Genomic DNA, 17,626 nt, shown 5'->3' with positions numbered 1-17,626 from the left:
ATTTATAGTGGTAATCAGAAAGACCTGGTTTTAGAAAAGAATAAAACTATGTATTTTACTGAATTTTTTTCTGTGCAATGAAGCAATACTTGCTTAAAAAAGACATTTTTACTTTTCACTTTTAAAACAAACTTTTTATTAAGGAAAATTTCAAAACATCTATAAGAGTAAGTAGAAAAATATAATAAACCATATTTATCAATCATCCATCTTCAGTAATTATCAACTTGTGTTTCATCTGTTTCACTGCCCACTTCAACACTAACCCCAGGATTACTTTGAAGCATGTATAGATCCTGGATAGCATATTTCATCCGTAAATATTTCCATTTGTTTTTCTAAAAGATAAGTACTCTTATTAAAAATATAACCACAGTATCATTATTAGACCTAAAAAAATTAACATTTCCTTTATTATCATTAATTTTAAAAAATTAAGTTTTGGATTAAAATTTTTCTTTTTCACTGAGTATATTAGTGGCACTTTAAATGCTTTATAGGTTAAAATATAGTATCTGGAATCTAAAATAATTTTGATTCACATTTAAAAACTTACCAGAATTTTATCTTAACTTGTATCTTTATGTTGTTCTCTGAAATTACCAGACTGAGTCAGTGGGATTTGCTGTGAAGATTTACGTAGTTGTATTTCCATGTCCAAAAAAAGGAAAGCACACCTTAGAGTTTGGGTGTATTTCCTATGATTGGGCAAGATTTTTTTTTTAACTTTTTTACCTTATCCACTTAAGGTGTGTTCTTAAATATTTTTTAAAATTCACTTGGGTGGCCGGCCTGGTGGTGCAGCGGTTAAGTGCACACATTCTGCTTCTTGGCGGCCCGGGGTTCGCCAGTTCAGATCCCAGGTGCGGGCATGGCACCGCTTGGCAAAAGCCATGCTGTGGAAGGCGTCCCACATATAAAGTAGAGGAAGGTGGGCACAGATGTTAGCTCAGGGCCAGTCTTCCTCAGCAAAAAGAGGAGGATTGGCAGCAGATGTTAGCTCAGGGCTAATCTTCCTCAAAAAAAAGATTCAGTTTGGACCATCTCTTTGGATTTATATTCATTCATTTAAGGAAACTTACGTCTGCTTTCATTTTAATAAAGTAAATATTAAGAACAGATTATTATAGAGGCTGGCCCCGTGGCCGAGTGGTTAAGTTTGCGCGCTCCGCTGCAGGCGGCCCAGTGTTTCGTTGGTTCGAATCCTGGGCGCGGACATGGCACTGCTCATCAAGCCACGCTGAGGCAGCATCCCATGTATCACAACTAGAAGAATCCACAACGAAGAATATACAACTATGTACTGGGGGCTTTGGGGAGAAAAAGGAAAAAATAAAATCTTTAGAAAAAAAAAGAACAGATTATTATATAAGCCATGTCTGTTAGGTTCTTTAAAAAGGTTATACTCCTTACAGATTCTTTTCTTGGCTCTTTTCCATTGACCTGTTGATCAGTACTAGTTAATAAACTTTTTTTGATAAAAGTAAGAATAAAAAACCTTAGTACTGTATAGCCAAAGGGCATTTTTTTGTAGCATGTAATACTTTAAGGGAAGTTTATCAGTGATTGCACTTTTCACATAAATGGTAGGAAAGAAGGTTGCTTAGTTAGAATACTTTTCCTGTTGTATTTGAAATCCTTTTCATTTATGTATGAACAACAAAAATTTCTCTCATTTTGCTTTTCTTCTTAGATTTGAAATTCCAGAGCCAGAACCTACTGAAGCAGATAAATTGGCAGTAGAGAAAGGCGAGCAGCCCATCAGTGCAGACCTTAAAAGGTTTCGCAAGGAATACGTCCAACCAGTACAACTTAGGTTTGGCCTGAATATTGTATTTTTTGTGTGCCATTCAATTTTCAATGTATCGTTAGCACAAAAGTTCTTACTTCTGAATTCAGATATAGGTGCTGTTAACTTCGTAGCAGTTAAGTTAAACTTCCAAAGTTCTTTCTATGTAAAGCTACTCTTAAATACTCTGAAGAAGCTTGATTGTTAAAAGAGAGTGTGTTCCTTGCATCAGACATCTCTGGCGTGTGATACGTTATGCTTACAGACCAGGAGACCTACTGAGTAACAATTACAAAGTTTCATATAAGTGGCCTGCTGTCAGCCTCTCCCTTTTGTTTTCTTCGTGTCCCATTGTGATCATCTAGTAATCCTGGGCTTTTTTACAGTTTACAATATTTACGAAAGTTCTAGTTCTTTCCCCACCCTTCTCCCACAAAGTATATAGACATTCATTACTTTATCTGAGAAATCATTTCAGTAATTTCTAAAAATTTATTTGATAAAAGCAGCTGCCGCTTGTTAGGTACTTACTGTGTGCCCAAGTGCTTTTTCATCTCATCTTCTCAATGCAATTACTATTTCCCCTGTATATCAGAGGAAATTGAAACTTAGTGGATAAAGTATTTGAGAGAGTTCCTATAAAGGGGTGGCCCGACAGGATTCAAACCAACCCCTTCCTGACTTCCTACCCCAGAGTGCGTTTTAGCACTGAGTGTTGAAAATGGGCGGCTCCTTTGAAGAGCTTTCTTTACGGTCCAAGTGAAAATCAAAGTGCTGCCTGCCCTCTGTGGGAAAACTGAGACACCGTACCAATTGCATGCAGTCTGAATATTCTTTTCTCTGTAAATGTGACGGTTCCTCAATTACTGTCAATCAATAAATTGAAATTTATTGACTTTATTTATTGATAAAATTTTTCATCATTGATACAATTTTTTTTTTTTTTTGAGGAAGATTAGCCCTGAGCTAACATCCATTGCCAATCCTCCTCTTTTTGTTGAGGAAGACTGGCCCTGAGCTAACATCTGTGCCCATCTTCCTCTACTTTATATGTGGGACGCCTGCCGCAGCATGGCTTGATAAGCAGTGCTAGGTCCATGCCTGGGATCTGAACCCTCAAACCCTGGGCTGCTGAAGCCTAGTGTGCGAACTTAACCATTATACTCCAAGCCGACCCCTATGATTGATACAGTTTTATAATTATTGATGCAATGTTAACTGAATATAGTAATTATTTTCCAAGATAATTGCCACGGATAAATGCAGTTTTAGAGAAATTATGGTACTCTCAACTATATGTTTCTCGGCCAAAACTTTTAATATGTCATTCTTTGTATAAGAAGATGAGATTATTTACCCATCAACAATAAAGAAGTAATTAATTTTTTTCTACTAGCTGTGATGTATTTGTGTTAATACACACTCAAATTCAGCCCTTTGACATGAGGCACACATTTATGAGGCTGCTGTCTAGGGGCAGAATATAGTCCTCGACTCTCAGTTATACACATTCTTTAAATATTTATTTCTAAGCATTTTCTGTGTTCTCAGTCCTGTACTTGTAACTATGGTGAGTACAGAAATAACATAGAATATCGTCTTTGCCATCATGATATTATGATTTTATTGGAGAAAAATGATACATGAAACAGTGATGTAATATTCTACTTTAAGTATTTAAGTGGCTTAGAAAAATACATCCGTATAAAATTTCAGGAATAGCTAAGATTAGGCTGGAGTAATTAGGAAAGGCATCTTGGAAGAAATAAAATCTGCAATTGTCCTTAAAGGATGTCTAGGATTTAGACAGACAGGAAGGTGATTGTAGGTATTCAGGGTCCTGGGAAATGAACAAAGGCAAGAAGGCAGAAATGAGAATGGTGTGCAAAGGAAATAGTTAAGGAAATTGGTTCAAGAGAAATGAAGACATTGTATTGCAGATAGTAGTAGATAAGATTAACTGTATGGAATGGGGTAGAGTTGAAGATGGCCTTGAAATCGAAGCCAGTTTGTTAAACTTGTCTGTAAGCATTGAAAGATTTTTAGCCATGACAGTAATTTTTATAGTGATAGTAACTTTTTCCAACATTGTATTACAAAATTTTTAACATAAAGAAAAGTTGAAAGAATTCTACAGTGAACACCCATAAACCCACCACCTAGATCTACTGTTAACATTTTACTGTACTTATTTTATCCCATATCTATTAATTTGTCATTCTTCTGTTGGTCCATTGTCTTAATTTGGGGGATGTATTTCAAGGTACACTTCTCCTTAAAGACTTCAACTTGTTTATCATTAACAGTTCAGTATTTGTTTATTGTTCTTTTTTTCTAAAATGTGTATACAATGAAACACACAGGTCTTACATATACTGTGACTGAATTTCAACAAATACATACATCTCTATTATGCAAACTGCTGTCAAGAATGTAAAATGTTACCATCACCCCAGAAAGTTCTCTCATGCCCATTCTAGTCAATTTTTTTCTCATTGCCCAAAGCGGTATTCATCTTCCTCCGTAGATTAGTTTTACTGTTTTAGAATTTCGTATGAATGGATTCTTATATACTCTTATGTCTGACATCATTACTCAGCATGCTTTTGGACGTGTTGCTCTTGTCTGAGGGGTTAGTTCTGTTTGGTTGCTGAGGTGGTATTCTCTTATTTGAATCTACCACAGTGTGTTTATTCATTTTCCCACTGAAAGGCACCTGGCTTCTTTTCAGTTTTTGATTATTACGAATAAAGCTGCTATGAAGTTTATTTTAGAAGTCTTTGGTGAATATATTTTTATATATCCCACAGCGCTTGTCCTGATTACCCCCTCCCAGCGATATGTGAGAACTCCAGGTGCTCCCCAGCCTCGCCAGCATTAAGTGATGTCATTCTTTTTACCTTGGCCAAACTGGTGGGGAATAGTGGTATCTGTTTGTGGTTTTAATTTGTATTTTTCTGATGACTGGTGACATTGAGAACTTTTTATTGTCTCTCATTGGCTATTCCTACTTTGTGAAGAATCTTCAGCTCTTGTACCTTTTTTATTGAGTAGTCTTTTTATTCTGGTGTAGTAGTGTGATGAATAGGATTGGACGCAGTCTTTTGTCAGATAGTTTTGCAGTTATTTTCTTCCAGCCAGTCTGTGGCTTGCCTATTACTTTTCTTAATCATGTCTTTTGATAAGTTCAAGTCTTTAATTGTGATAAAATCTAATTATGAGTTATTTTTTCTTTTACATGGAAGTAATTTTTAAATTACATTGGATGCTATAGAAACTAGGAAGAAAAGAAAATGGAAGGAGAGTTACTTGAATTGACCTAAGTGTAAACTTAGAAGCTAACAATTTTGTGATCACTTGAAATATTCTTCAGGCTGCTAAGCTAACCAGGTGTACAGTGACTTAAGGTTGTTTTATTACAGATAGGATAACAGAAATTGGGAATTTAAAATATTTTCTTAGTCTGGGAGAAAAACTATTGTGTCTCAGTTGGTGGGGTGAGGTGGGGGTGGCTAACCTAGAAAGTCACTGAAATAATGAAGGAAAAAATGATAATGTAATGTATTTACACTATCTATAAATCTCTGAGGTGGAGAATCGAATGTTATATTTATATAGATTGATTAAATCTCTATTCGCAAGATTGTAAGTGATTATTTTTGTGGTACTACAAAACAAAATAGCTGTCTGTCAGAAATATCTTTGTCTTCTGGTAGAAATGTGGGCACATAGGTAAGTTACATAGAAATTTGACAATAGTTTTTGAATGTAAAACCAGATACACTAAATCTCAGTTGATTTTCCATTTTATGTGAAAAATAGATCAAAATTTAGATCTTAAAAAAATCCTTTCAACTTAAAGACTTAAAAATAGATTTTGTACTATATAGAGTATGAATTTTCTACATATCAATAATGAAAAGGTACTTTTTCTGAACATAAAATGAATGGCTAATTAAGTACAGAAACCCTACGTTTTATGCTTATAAATTTTTTTGAAAGTATAATTTTTAAAGAAACAGTCTGGAGACCTACTGTCTTCGTGTCATTGAAGCATTTAAGGTATTATTAAATACAAATTAGAGACTCTTTGAGTGTTATATTGTATATATAATACCCTTATATATAAAGGTATCACCATGGCGTGGAGAAGTGAAAGCAGTATAATTGAATGCTTATGTGTCACTAAAATTTAGCTCTTCTTTTCACTTTATCAGGATCTTAAATGTGTTTCGGCACTGGGTTGAACACCATTTTTATGATTTTGAAAGAGATTTGGAGTTGCTTGAACGGCTAGAATCCTTCATTTCAAGTGTAAGAGGTATATTATTTAAAGGTTTGATTGGATCTTGTGTTGCACATGAGTTTATTTGTATTTTTTATTTTATTTTATTTTGGTGAGAAAAATTAGCCCTGAGCTGCCACCTGTTGCCAATCTTCTTCTTTTTTGCTTGAGGAAGATTGTTGCTGAGCCAACATCTGTGCTGGTCTTCCTCCATTTTGTATGTGGGATGCCACCACAGCATGGCTTGATGAGCGATATGTAGGTCTGCACCTGGGATCTGAACTTGTGAACCCCATGCTGCCAAAGTGGAGTGCACAAACTTAACCACCACGCCACCAGGCCAGCCCCCTAAGTTTATTTTTAAATTTGTGTGACTTTTAATTTAAGAAACTGAACTATTTCTCATTTTTAAAAAGCTGAAATAACATTTGGAATGATTTTTATCAACTCTGAGAAGCTCTCCTATGTACAGAAACACCTGAAGTCTTAGAACCCTGCCTGTTCAAGTCTTTTCAACCTTGCTTTTTCGAGAAGGAGGATCATTCTTTTAAAGAAGTCAAAAGTCCTCTTTAATAAATTTAAGACTTAATTTTATCTCATCTCAAGGTTTACATTCCTTCAGTTAATTAAATATTTGTTTGATTTTATCTGTTTTCTTATTCTCCTTAATCTTATTCTTTAGTTTTGAATGGTTAATGGCTTATGGCTTTTTAAATAATACTTACTTCCCCTGGAATAGTTTTTGGTATATTTTTAGCACCTGGAAGACAGCAGTTGCCTACCTGAAATTTCAGAATACAGCCTGTGAAATGAAATTCTAGATCATGAATATGTAAACAAATGTATCATCAAATGTATGTTATTGAATCAAGAACATTTACATTTTATCTGACAGTATAAGGCATTAATTAAGAATACCATAGCTAAGCCTAGCTTGTCTCATCTCCTACTTGTTCTCTAAGGGGAATTTTACTTTCATTAAAAGAGAGAATGTGATTCTTTGTTTCAATTTTAAGATGTTTGAGATGTCTTTTTTCATGTGTGGCTTAAAACTGTTTACAGTACAAAATTAATTTTTAAATAATATTCTTAATGAGGACAATAGATTAAATGTAATCTAAGAAGCTTCTGAAATACACATATTAGAATAAAGCTAGTAAATGGTTAAGTTAGTATCTATAGTTAATGTCTAAAGGCCTTTCCTATGTAAGTTATACCTCAGGGTAATCAAATAGTTGATGAGGAAAAGTTTCTTTTTATAATATTGTAACTAATAAGTGAAGAAGGAATGATAGAATATTACCATCTCTCAACTCCTAGTAACATCACAAGAAGAAGTAGCAGGATATTATATGCCTCCTGTCAGCCAATCTGGTGACGTACTAGTTGAGTTCACGCACTCTGCTTCAGTGGCCCAGGGTTCGCAGGTTCGGATCCTAGGCACAGACCTATGCACTCCTCATAAAGCCATGCTGAGGCAGCGTCCCATATACAAAAAATAAAGTAAGATTGGCACACATGTTAGCTCAGGGACAATCTTTCTCAAGCAAAAAGTGGAAGATCGGCAACAGATGTTAGCTCAGGGGCAATCTTCCTCACTGAAAAAAAAAAATTGATCCTGAATCAGATCTAGTCTCTGTGTCTGATTTTACAGAAAACACAGGGGAAAGAGAAACATGGCCGATGTTTTGGCAAAATTCAGACTTGGGAAACGCCACAGGGCTAATGATTCAATTTCAACAAATAAGTTGCAAACAAAAATGAGAGATGAGGGGGAACCTGTAGATGAAAGGAGACTTGAGATATATTGACTCAGTGCAATGTGCAGTGTGTTCAGATCCTATTTTGAACAAACCAGCTGTAAGAAAGTGTTTATGAGACACGGAAATTTTAACAGTAACTAGATATTTAATGGTATGAAGAACTTATTGTCATTTTTTTATATGTGATAATGGTATTGTGGTTAGTTTTAAAAGCCTTTAACTTTTGGGTACATACTTAAGTATGAATGAAGTAATATGATGTCTTAGATTTGTTTTGAAAGGATGTAGGGAGAGGAGGGAGGGCGTGAATGGGGTTAGATGAAAGAACAAGTGGCCATGAGTTAATAATTGTTGAAGCTGGGTGAAGGTTAAAGATTATACAGAGATTTGCAGTTGTGTCTATCAAGTAAAAGGCATTTTTGTTTATGATCTTTTTCTAGGGAAAGCTATGAAGAAATGGGTAGAGTCTATTGCTAAGATCATCAAGAGGAAGAAACAGACTCAGGCAAACGGAATAAGCCATAATATCACCTTTGAAAGCCCACCCCCCCCGATTGAATGGCACATCAGCAGACCCGGGCAGTTCGAGACCTTTGATCTCATGACACTTCATCCAATAGAAATTGCACGCCAGCTGACGCTTTTGGAATCTGATCTCTATAGGTAGGCAATCAGTGATAATTTGATGCTCTGTTTTCAAGAACTTTGAACATACCTGTAGTTTCAGAACATTTTGCAAATTATTCATGAGTGCTTAAAAATACCTCCTCTATTCTTTGGGCTTGGAGGAAAGCTCATAGCAGTTTTTAAGTGCAGTGTCTTCTGCAGGTAAAAGTCGTATAGCATGTTGCTCCTCAGGCCTGGGTTGGGCGCCAGCAGTCCTTCACAAGAGGATGGCAGGGAGAGGACCACGGCGGCAGGCACCCAGCCCCCTTCAGCCTCTCCCAGATCTCTTCAGCTGGAGCTGGCTCAGCTGAGGCGGTCAGCATGGGTGTGAGGCTCTTGGCAAATAGACTCCTGAGTGAGGCAGGCTTTCTTCTTTTTATTGCATTCTACAAATCAAAATTTTAATTTGTGGCTTGACTGGGTTAGGTTTGTTGGGCAAATGAATAACAAAATTCTTAGAAGAATAAAGATTTCTTAACTTCTTTTAAGGAGTTTCAGATACTGTAGCTATTTGAAGTCAATATTAAAATGTTAAAGAAAAGTTATTTGTGAGGTAGTGTGATGACGAACCATACTTAAACCTTGTGAACCATTTTCTTTCCTTTATAAAGATTACTAGATGTGCGCTTGGCTGTTTGTTTTTAACTCTATCCCATCATCTGTCTTTATGTATAAAGCGTTTCCTGCCGTCGCCTTATATCCACACACATCACCCATTCTCAACCTAACCTTTTAGTTCCATGGCTTCATCACTTCCAATGTTGTTCTCTACTCACAGTCAGACACCTCCTGTGGTCATATTCTGAATCTTGTCATCACTGCAAACCATTCTTATTCCAAAATTACTAATGGAAGCATCTCATTCCTTCGTAACTACAGTCTTCTCTCCTTTCAGCTTACTTTATCAGCTTCCTGTCTTTTTAAACCACTATCTTTGCCCCATTCATTAGCCCCCTCTGTCCTCTCCTCCCTCCTAATTTAAGGTTTCTTCTTTCATTTACAATGCAGGCTCCTGGGAAGGACTTGCAGGAACCCTTGCCCCTGGTCAAAAAATAACCCCCCACCACTGTTGTTCCATCAGAAACCTTTCTGCCTTCAGGAGCCCTTTTTAAAGTAAAGACTCTTATGAGGTTATCCTGATTAGCAGCCTTTTTTTTTTACAGGGATTATAATAGAAAAGCAAGAATATATAGTTTAGTGCTAATTAAAAATGTAGGAAGGCACCAGAGATAAAACTTTGCTTTCTTTAGAACTGGGCCTCTGGTGTCGCTGGCTTTGCTGTTCAGAATTTAGCACACACGTCAGAGGTTGTCATTGTTTGATTCAGAACGTCATGTTTTAAGTAATTTGGAGTTCGGGTGGTTTTTGTTTCTATTGTGGCATTTGTGAAAGGTAGGAATGAAAGCACTTGTTACTTGAGATAACAAAGCAAATAGTACTGAATCAAGTGTTTCCTCATAGAGTGACTGCTCCATGAATGGACATCTGAGAAAAAAAGTGCTTAGCTCTATGTGGACCTGGTTTCAGAACATAGAAATCCCATTGTTAAGTGATTTGTGTATTATGGAAGAAGGACAACATATGTAAAACATTGGCACTTTGTAAGCTAAATTTTTGGTGAAATAATAGAACCACTTCAGAAAACTTATTTCAAAAACTGTTAGTAAGTACCCATTTGTAGTGAAATCTACTGGTTAAAAACTTTTTTTTTTTAATTAATAGCTAAGTCTGTAGGACATTGATGACAATGCCAGTGGTCAACTTTTTTTTTTTTTTTTTGAGAAAGATTAGCCCTGAGCTAACATCTGCTACCAATCCTCCTCTTTTTTGCTGAGGAAGACTGGCCCTGAGGCAGTATCCATGCCCATCTTCCTCTACTTTATACATGGGACGCCCACCACAGCATGGTGTACCAAGTGGTGCTATGTCTGCACCCAGGATCCGAACCACTGAACCCTGGGCTGCTGAGGCAGAATGTGCGCACTTAACCGCTGTGCCACCAGACTGGACCCTGGTCAACTTTTTAAATTATGTAATCCTGACTCTCTGTATACAATGATTTAATCTGCTCTTCTGTCTGATTTTTTATTTATTTCAGCTATTCCAAAAAATGTAGAAAATAATACAATGAGGGCTCGTGAACAGCAAAAGCATTACAAATAAAATTGAGATCTCTTATGTAATTCTCCCCAATCCCATTCTTTTCTCCCAAGGAATAACCACTATCCTGTATTTGGTGTTTATATTCCTACGTGTCATAAGATTTACACACACATACACTCCTAAAAAATATATAGTACTGTTTTACGCATTTTAAAACTTTATATTTATGTGTCATTCTGCAACTTGTTTTTTACTGAAGTTGTTTCTGGCATTTGTTCAAGTTGATGAATCTAGCTCTAGTTTGCTTGTTTTAGTTGTGGTGTGCTCTTCCGTTGTGTGGACACTGCAGAATTTGTCCAGTCTCTTGATGAGTCTCTAGGTTGTCTGAGAGTTTTCACTCCTGCCAACACTGCTTCACTGCACCTTCTTAGAACCTGGTGCCTGGACAGCGCCTTCCTAGGTGGAGAACTGCTAGGTGATCTGGGACGGATATCGTCAGTACTAGGAGATCTGGCCAAATCGCTTTACAAAGGGTTGTATCAGTTTTTACTTGCACGTCAGGGTTGGAGAGTTCCTGTTTTTTCACCTTTTTACCCATTGGTTATTATCAGACTTTTGTTAGTCTGACAGGAATAAAATGGAATCTGATTGTGGTTTAGTGTTCTTTTCCCTGAATAAGAGAGAAAGTGTTTTTTCATGTTTGTGGCTATTTGGGTCTGTTCCTCAGTGAATTGCCTATTCGGCTGTTTATCCATTTATCTTTTGGGTTAATTGTCTTTTCTGTTAAGTTTTAGGAGGGGTTTAAATAATTTTGATTCCAGTCGTTTGTGGGTTAAGTTACACTGATTTTTGGTTCCACAGGAAAGTCCAGCCTTCTGAACTTGTAGGGAGTGTGTGGACCAAAGAAGATAAAGAAATAAATTCTCCAAATTTATTAAAAATGATTCGCCACACCACAAATCTCACCCTCTGGTTTGAAAAGTAAGTTTTACGTACTCTGTCTTATTCTTAAGAATCATAATTTTAAGTCATATATAAGCCAAAATTCTGGCTGAAAATATATTTATTCTCTTCTAAACTAGGTGAGGAAATTGCTTTCTAAGCCATGAATTTTTTTTTTGGTTAGGTGCATTGTGGAAGCAGAAAATTTTGAGGAACGAGTGGCAGTACTAAGTAGAGTTATAGAAATTCTGCAAGTTTTTCAAGATTTGAATAATTTCAATGGCGTACTGGAGATAGTCAGTGCAGTGAATTCAGTGTCAGTGTACAGACTAGACCATACCTTCGAGGTAAGTTTTAAGCTTAAATATTTCATCCTTTCGGGGTGAGATAAAATTAACATAAAAGAGAGTCCTTCTACTACTGGTCTTTTTGAGTAAATCCATCTTATTCCCTTAAATACAGTGATGTCAAGATATTAGTAGATACATCAATATACCCTAGGAAGCCTAGGATTCATCACAGAATATGGGATTTGTGACTTTGTTTAATATGCTTACCTAACTGTAATGAAGTTCCAGATGGATTTTTTTTGGCAGCACATTGATTGATAATTTCAAATAAATGATAAAGGATTTTAAATATATATACAAATTACTTTAATCACCTTTAGTATATACTCAAAGAAAGAGTAACATGGAGAGAACCCTTTCTAAAACTTAAATTTTTTTTAAATTATAAAATAGTATATATTTAGTGTTTATTATGGAAAAGACAGAAGATACAGAAAGTATAGAAGGAAATTTCGTATATATTTTTGATAACAAAATTGAGATCATATTGTACATAGATTTTTATGGCCTGTATCTTTTTATCATAAACATTTTCCTGTTTTATTAGCTTGTTTTCAAAAACAAATTTTTATTTTATTTATTTATTTATTTGCTGAGGAAGATTAGCCCTGAGCTAACATCTGTTGCGACTCTTCCTCCTTTTTTGCTTGAGGAAGATTAGCCCTGAACTAATGTCTGTGCCAGTTTTCTTCTGCTTTTTATGTGGGTTGCCACCATAGCATGGCTGATGAGTGGTGTAGGTCCAAACCCATGAACCTGGGCCGCCAAAGCAGAGCATGCCAAACTCAGCCACTTTGTCACAGGGCCAGCCCCCCAAAAACAATTTTTTTTTTTTTTTGAGGAAGATTAGCCCTGAGCTAACTGCTGCCAATCCTCCTCTTTTTGCTCAGGAAGACTGGCCCTGAGCTAACATCCATGCCCATCTTCCTCTACTTTATATGTGGGACGCCTACCACAGCATGGCGTGCCAAGCGGTGCCATGTTCGCACCAGGGATCTAAACCAGCGAACCCTGGGCCTCCGATGCAGAACGTGCACACTTAACCACTGCGCCACCGGGCTGGCCCCCCAAAACAAATTTTTAATGGCTGCATGGTTTTGTATCCCATGGATAAACCATAGTTTCCTTTATCACTTTGTTGTGGGACAGTTATTTCTGATTTTTTGCTGGGATAAATTTAACATGGAACATCCATATACAGAAATCTTTGTAAGACTTGATTATTTCCCTAAATGAATTTCTGGAGGTGGAATTCCTGGGTCAGAGTTTTTATGTATTTTAAGACCTTTGATACTATTGCCAAGGTGCTAGAAAGCAAGATATGATAAATCCCTCTGGGTAATATCATATTGAAAAGTTATTTACAGATTTCATGGGCCAAAAGTAAAAAAGCACCTCCTCTTTTTTTCTTTGTATTTTTATAAATAACTAGTGAGGTTTTAAAAAATTTATTGGCCATTTTAATTTCTGCTGTATAATTAATCTATTCATATTGTCTCTTATTTTTCTATTTGAGTGTTTGCATCTTATTGATTTTTATGAACTTTTATATATTAAAGATAGTAACACTTAGATACTGCCCATATTTTCTCTGGTTTCTATTTGTCTTTATCTACTTTTTTTATTTTAAAATTTTTATATATGAAAGTTAAACATATCAACATCGTCATTTACGAATTCGTCTTTTGCTTTTGTACCTGGAGAGTCTTTTGTTGTTGTTGTTGTTTTGAGGAAGATTAGCCCTGAGCTAACATCTGCTGCCAATCCTTCTCTTTTTGCTGAGGAATACTGGCCCTGAGCTAACATCCATGCCCATCTTCCTCTACTTTATATGTGGGACACCTGCCACAACATGGCTTGACAAGCGGTTTGTAGGTCCACACCCAGGATCCAAACCGGCAAACCCCAGGCCGCCGAATCGGAATGTGGGAACTTAATAGCTGCACCACCAGGCCGGCCCCTGGGAAGTCTTTTTTTCATGCCTAAGTGAAGGATAAAAAGAGACTTAGCCATACAAATATATTATTGCCTTTGGGAATGTGCATTTTTACAGTCTTTCTGGGAAGTAATCTGGCAATATATGTTAAAATTTAAAATATACATGCTCTTGGACACAGAATAAAAACACCAGACTACAAAGTTAGTGTACAAAGATGTAGTTTCTGCAGCATTAACTGAAGTAGCAGAAAACTGGGAACAACCTGTGTGTCTATCAATAGGAGAATGATTGAGTACGTTATCCTTCACCTACCACGTAGTATATTGTGTGGCTATAGAAAAAAAGTGAATAGGATCTATGTGTATTGTCTTAGAAGAATATCTGTGATGTTTTAGGGGGAATGTCTTAAGAAACTTTAAAATAATGAGTGTAACGTGATTTCATTTTGATATAACAAAGCAGAACAAACCCTAAGCATGTAAGCAGAGTTGCACGAGCATTGAGAAGAGTATGGAAGGACACATGGTCTTCTCTTAATGTTGGTTCTTTCAGTGGGTTGTAATTAGAGGGGAGTGGAGGGTGAACTGCTTTCATGTATGTATTTTTCTCTTTGGATGTTTGTATTTTATTGATTTGTATTAACTTTTTATAAAGGTATTAACAGTCAAATATTGCCAATATTAATCTACTTAATAGATTAATAATTTCAGTTCTGATTCTGAAAAACTCTGAGGTGAGGTAGTATATTTGTTTTGAGAAGTTAAACTTTAATTTCTTAAAATATTGAGTGCAGAACAATATTTATGAAAGTATGTATAAGGTATAAAGAATAAAAATACAAAGAACACCTGTATACCTGGCATCTGATTTAAAAACCCCTCCCAAGTCTGTCTTCTTCCCTGCCCCTTCAGAGCCAACCACTATTCTGAATTTTGTGCTTATCTTTCTCTTGCTTTTTTCTATAGTTTTATTATTTGTATCTCTAAACAATGTATTGTTTCATTTTGTGTTTCTTAATTACATGTGAATATAATTCTTCAAAGACTTCTTTTATTCAACATTATATTCCTGAAATTCATCCATGTTGTTTCTTGTAGCTATAGTTCATTCTTTTTCATAACTGTATCATATTATAGGAATAAATTTACCAAAATTTATTTATTTATTCATTAGCTCTAATGGTCTTTGAATTGTTTCCAGTGTGGGCCTATTAGCAGTAATATTGTTATAGACATTTTCTACATATATCCTGGTGCATACATGCACAAATTTCTGTAAGTTATATACATAGAAGTAGAATTACTGGATGATAGGATGTAGATATCTTCAGATTTACCTGATAATGCTAAGTTGCTTTTCCAAGTAATTGTACCATTTTATATTCCCACCAGAAATGTACGAGTTCTAGTTGTTCCACATTCTCACCAATATTTGATATTGTCAGTTCTTTTAATTTTTCCAGCCTTGTGATTTGGTTTATAATTCCCCGATTTCTAATGAGTTTGAACTTCTTTTTAAATATTTATTGGTTCCTTGTATTTCTTCTTTGGAAATGTTTGGCCTTTTTTTTGTTGTTTTTCTTATGAATTTGTATGAGTTCTCTTATATACTGGATTTTAATCCTTCATCATTTATGTGTGTTGTAAATATCTTTTCCCAGATTGAAGTTTCCCTTTTCACCTTTTTTTTATGATTTCTTTTGATGAACAGTGTTTTTAATGGAGTCAAATTTACTTATTTTTTTTCTTTGTAATTTGTGCTTTTTGGTGTCTTGTTTAACAGATCCTCCTGTGTTATCTTAATGTTTTGTCTTTCACATTAAGTCCTTAATCCAGCTGGAAGTGAGTTTTGAGTATGGGGTGAGGTTGGAGTCTTAATTTCATTTTTTGTTCCATACAGCTAGTCAGTTGGTCTCACACATTTATTGAAAGTTCATCCTTTCCCCATTGATCTGTAGTTCCAGCCGTGTCATAAACTGAGTGTCCATAAGTGTGTAGGCCTATTTCTGGTCTCTCTGTTCCTTTGATATATTTGATTATTTATGTGCCAATGCCACATGTCTAAATTACCATAACTTTATACTAGTTCTTGATAAAGTATAGTAGGGCAAGTGCCCACCAAACTTAATCTTGTTCAAGAGTGACTTCCTTTTGACCCTTTGCTCTTCTATATAGATTTTAGAATCAGTTTAATGTCTTTAAAAGTTTGGGATTTGGGTAGGAATTGCATTGGCTCTATAAATCAGTTAGTGAGGAACCAGCATTTTTACAATAATGAGTCTTCCCAACCATGAACATGGCATATCTCTCCATTTATTTATTCATTTAATAAAGTTCTATGGTTTGCTTAACAATTTCACACCTTTTTTGTTAGATTTATATTAGAATATTTTTTAAAATCTTGTTTTCTTTATTGGTGATGTCTAGAAATGCAGTCGATTTTTACCTATTGGTTTTATATCCAGCAACATTGCTAAATTCTCTCCTTAACACTCCATATGTAGATTTATTGGATTTCTTCACATACAGTCATATCCTCTGTGAATACTGACAGTTTTTCTTTTCAGTCCCTAGACCTTTGTTTATTTTTCTTGTCCATGCTAGTTGGGACTTCTGTATTACTGAATACAGGTGACAATGCAGTCACTTTTACTTTTTCCTTAAGTTAAAGGAAATGCATTGAATGATTCTCTGTCAAGTATAATGTGGGCTGTGGATTTATGTGTGTACTTATCAGGTTAAAAATAAAGTGATTAATTTTTAATAAGAAACTGTAATAATGAAATATAAAAGAAATGACTGCTTACTTGGTTTACTAAATTTTTGTTCAATTTTTCTCTCCTTCCCACAGCCTTCTCCTCCTTACCAAAACCTTACTCTTAGTCCCAAAAGACCTTTCAGTTGAAAAATATTTGATTGCTGAGGGATTATATTTCTTTCCTATGGCTGTAACTTGAAACTCTGGCTATACAGAATTATTAACAATAAGGTCCTAAGGAAGAATTTTTTTTATTGCTTAATCCTCTAATTATATTAGAAAAAACTGTCTTATGTTTACAGATAAGAGAAATCATTTCAGGCAAATGTAGAAAAATTGTTTTTCACATATTTGGAAAATTTTATAAAATTCAAAGCTCTGCATAAAATATGATTGAATTGTAAATACAAATTATACTCAATTTATATATTTTAAAGGCATTGCAGGAAAGAAAAAGGAGAATTTTGGATGAAGCTGTGGAATTAAGTCAAGATCACTTTAAAAAATACCTAGTAAAACTTAAGTCAATCAATCCACCTTGTGTGCCTTTTTTTGGTAAGTTACTAAATATAGATCCATAGTTTGAGGGAGAGTGTGTTATAACCAAAAGAGACCAGCCTTTATAGGCAGATTGTCCTGATTCTGTCTGAGCGCATCTGCTTTTAGTAGCTGTCTATATTGATAAATAAAATTTAAACTCTCTTGGGACTGGCCCGGTGGTGCAGCGGTTAAATTCGCACATTCTGCTTCGGCCCAGGGTTCCCCAGTTCGGATCCTGAGTGTGGACCTACGCGCCACTTGTCAAACCATGATGTAGCAAGCGTCCCAAATATAAAGTAGAGGAAGATGGGCACAGATGTTAGCTCAAGGCCAGTCTTCCTCAGCAAAACAAGGAGGATTGGCGGCAGATGTTAGCTCAGGGCTAATCCTCCTCCTCAAAAAAACACCTTAAACTCTATTTTCTGATCTATAAAATGAAGATTATGAGAATCACCTCATAGAATTATTATAAGGAGCTCTGTGGGGTCTCAT

The 17,626-nt window shown here is 35.5% G+C and overlaps 1 protein-coding gene across 2 annotated transcripts in view; it reads left to right on the top strand.

The window, feature by feature from the left end:
• Positions 1-17,626, top strand: part of SOS2 (SOS Ras/Rho guanine nucleotide exchange factor 2) — an 88,566-nt gene that overhangs the window by 57,924 nt on the left and 13,016 nt on the right. For both annotated transcript variants that reach the window (XM_044765601.2, XM_070504310.1), the window contains exons 12-17: positions 1,694-1,816; positions 6,007-6,110; positions 8,278-8,500; positions 11,468-11,587; positions 11,733-11,895; positions 17,032-17,149. In XM_044765601.2, the coding sequence (XP_044621536.1) occupies positions 1,694-1,816; positions 6,007-6,110; positions 8,278-8,500; positions 11,468-11,587; positions 11,733-11,895; positions 17,032-17,149 (851 nt within the window). The remainder of the gene's footprint in view (positions 1-1,693; positions 1,817-6,006; positions 6,111-8,277; positions 8,501-11,467; positions 11,588-11,732; positions 11,896-17,031; positions 17,150-17,626) is intronic.

Source organism: Equus asinus, chromosome 2 (genome assembly GCF_041296235.1).
Source record: "Equus asinus isolate D_3611 breed Donkey chromosome 2, EquAss-T2T_v2, whole genome shotgun sequence".
Lineage (NCBI taxonomy): Eukaryota > Metazoa > Chordata > Mammalia > Perissodactyla > Equidae > Equus > Equus asinus.
This window is presented reverse-complemented; position numbering and strand designations above follow the sequence as displayed.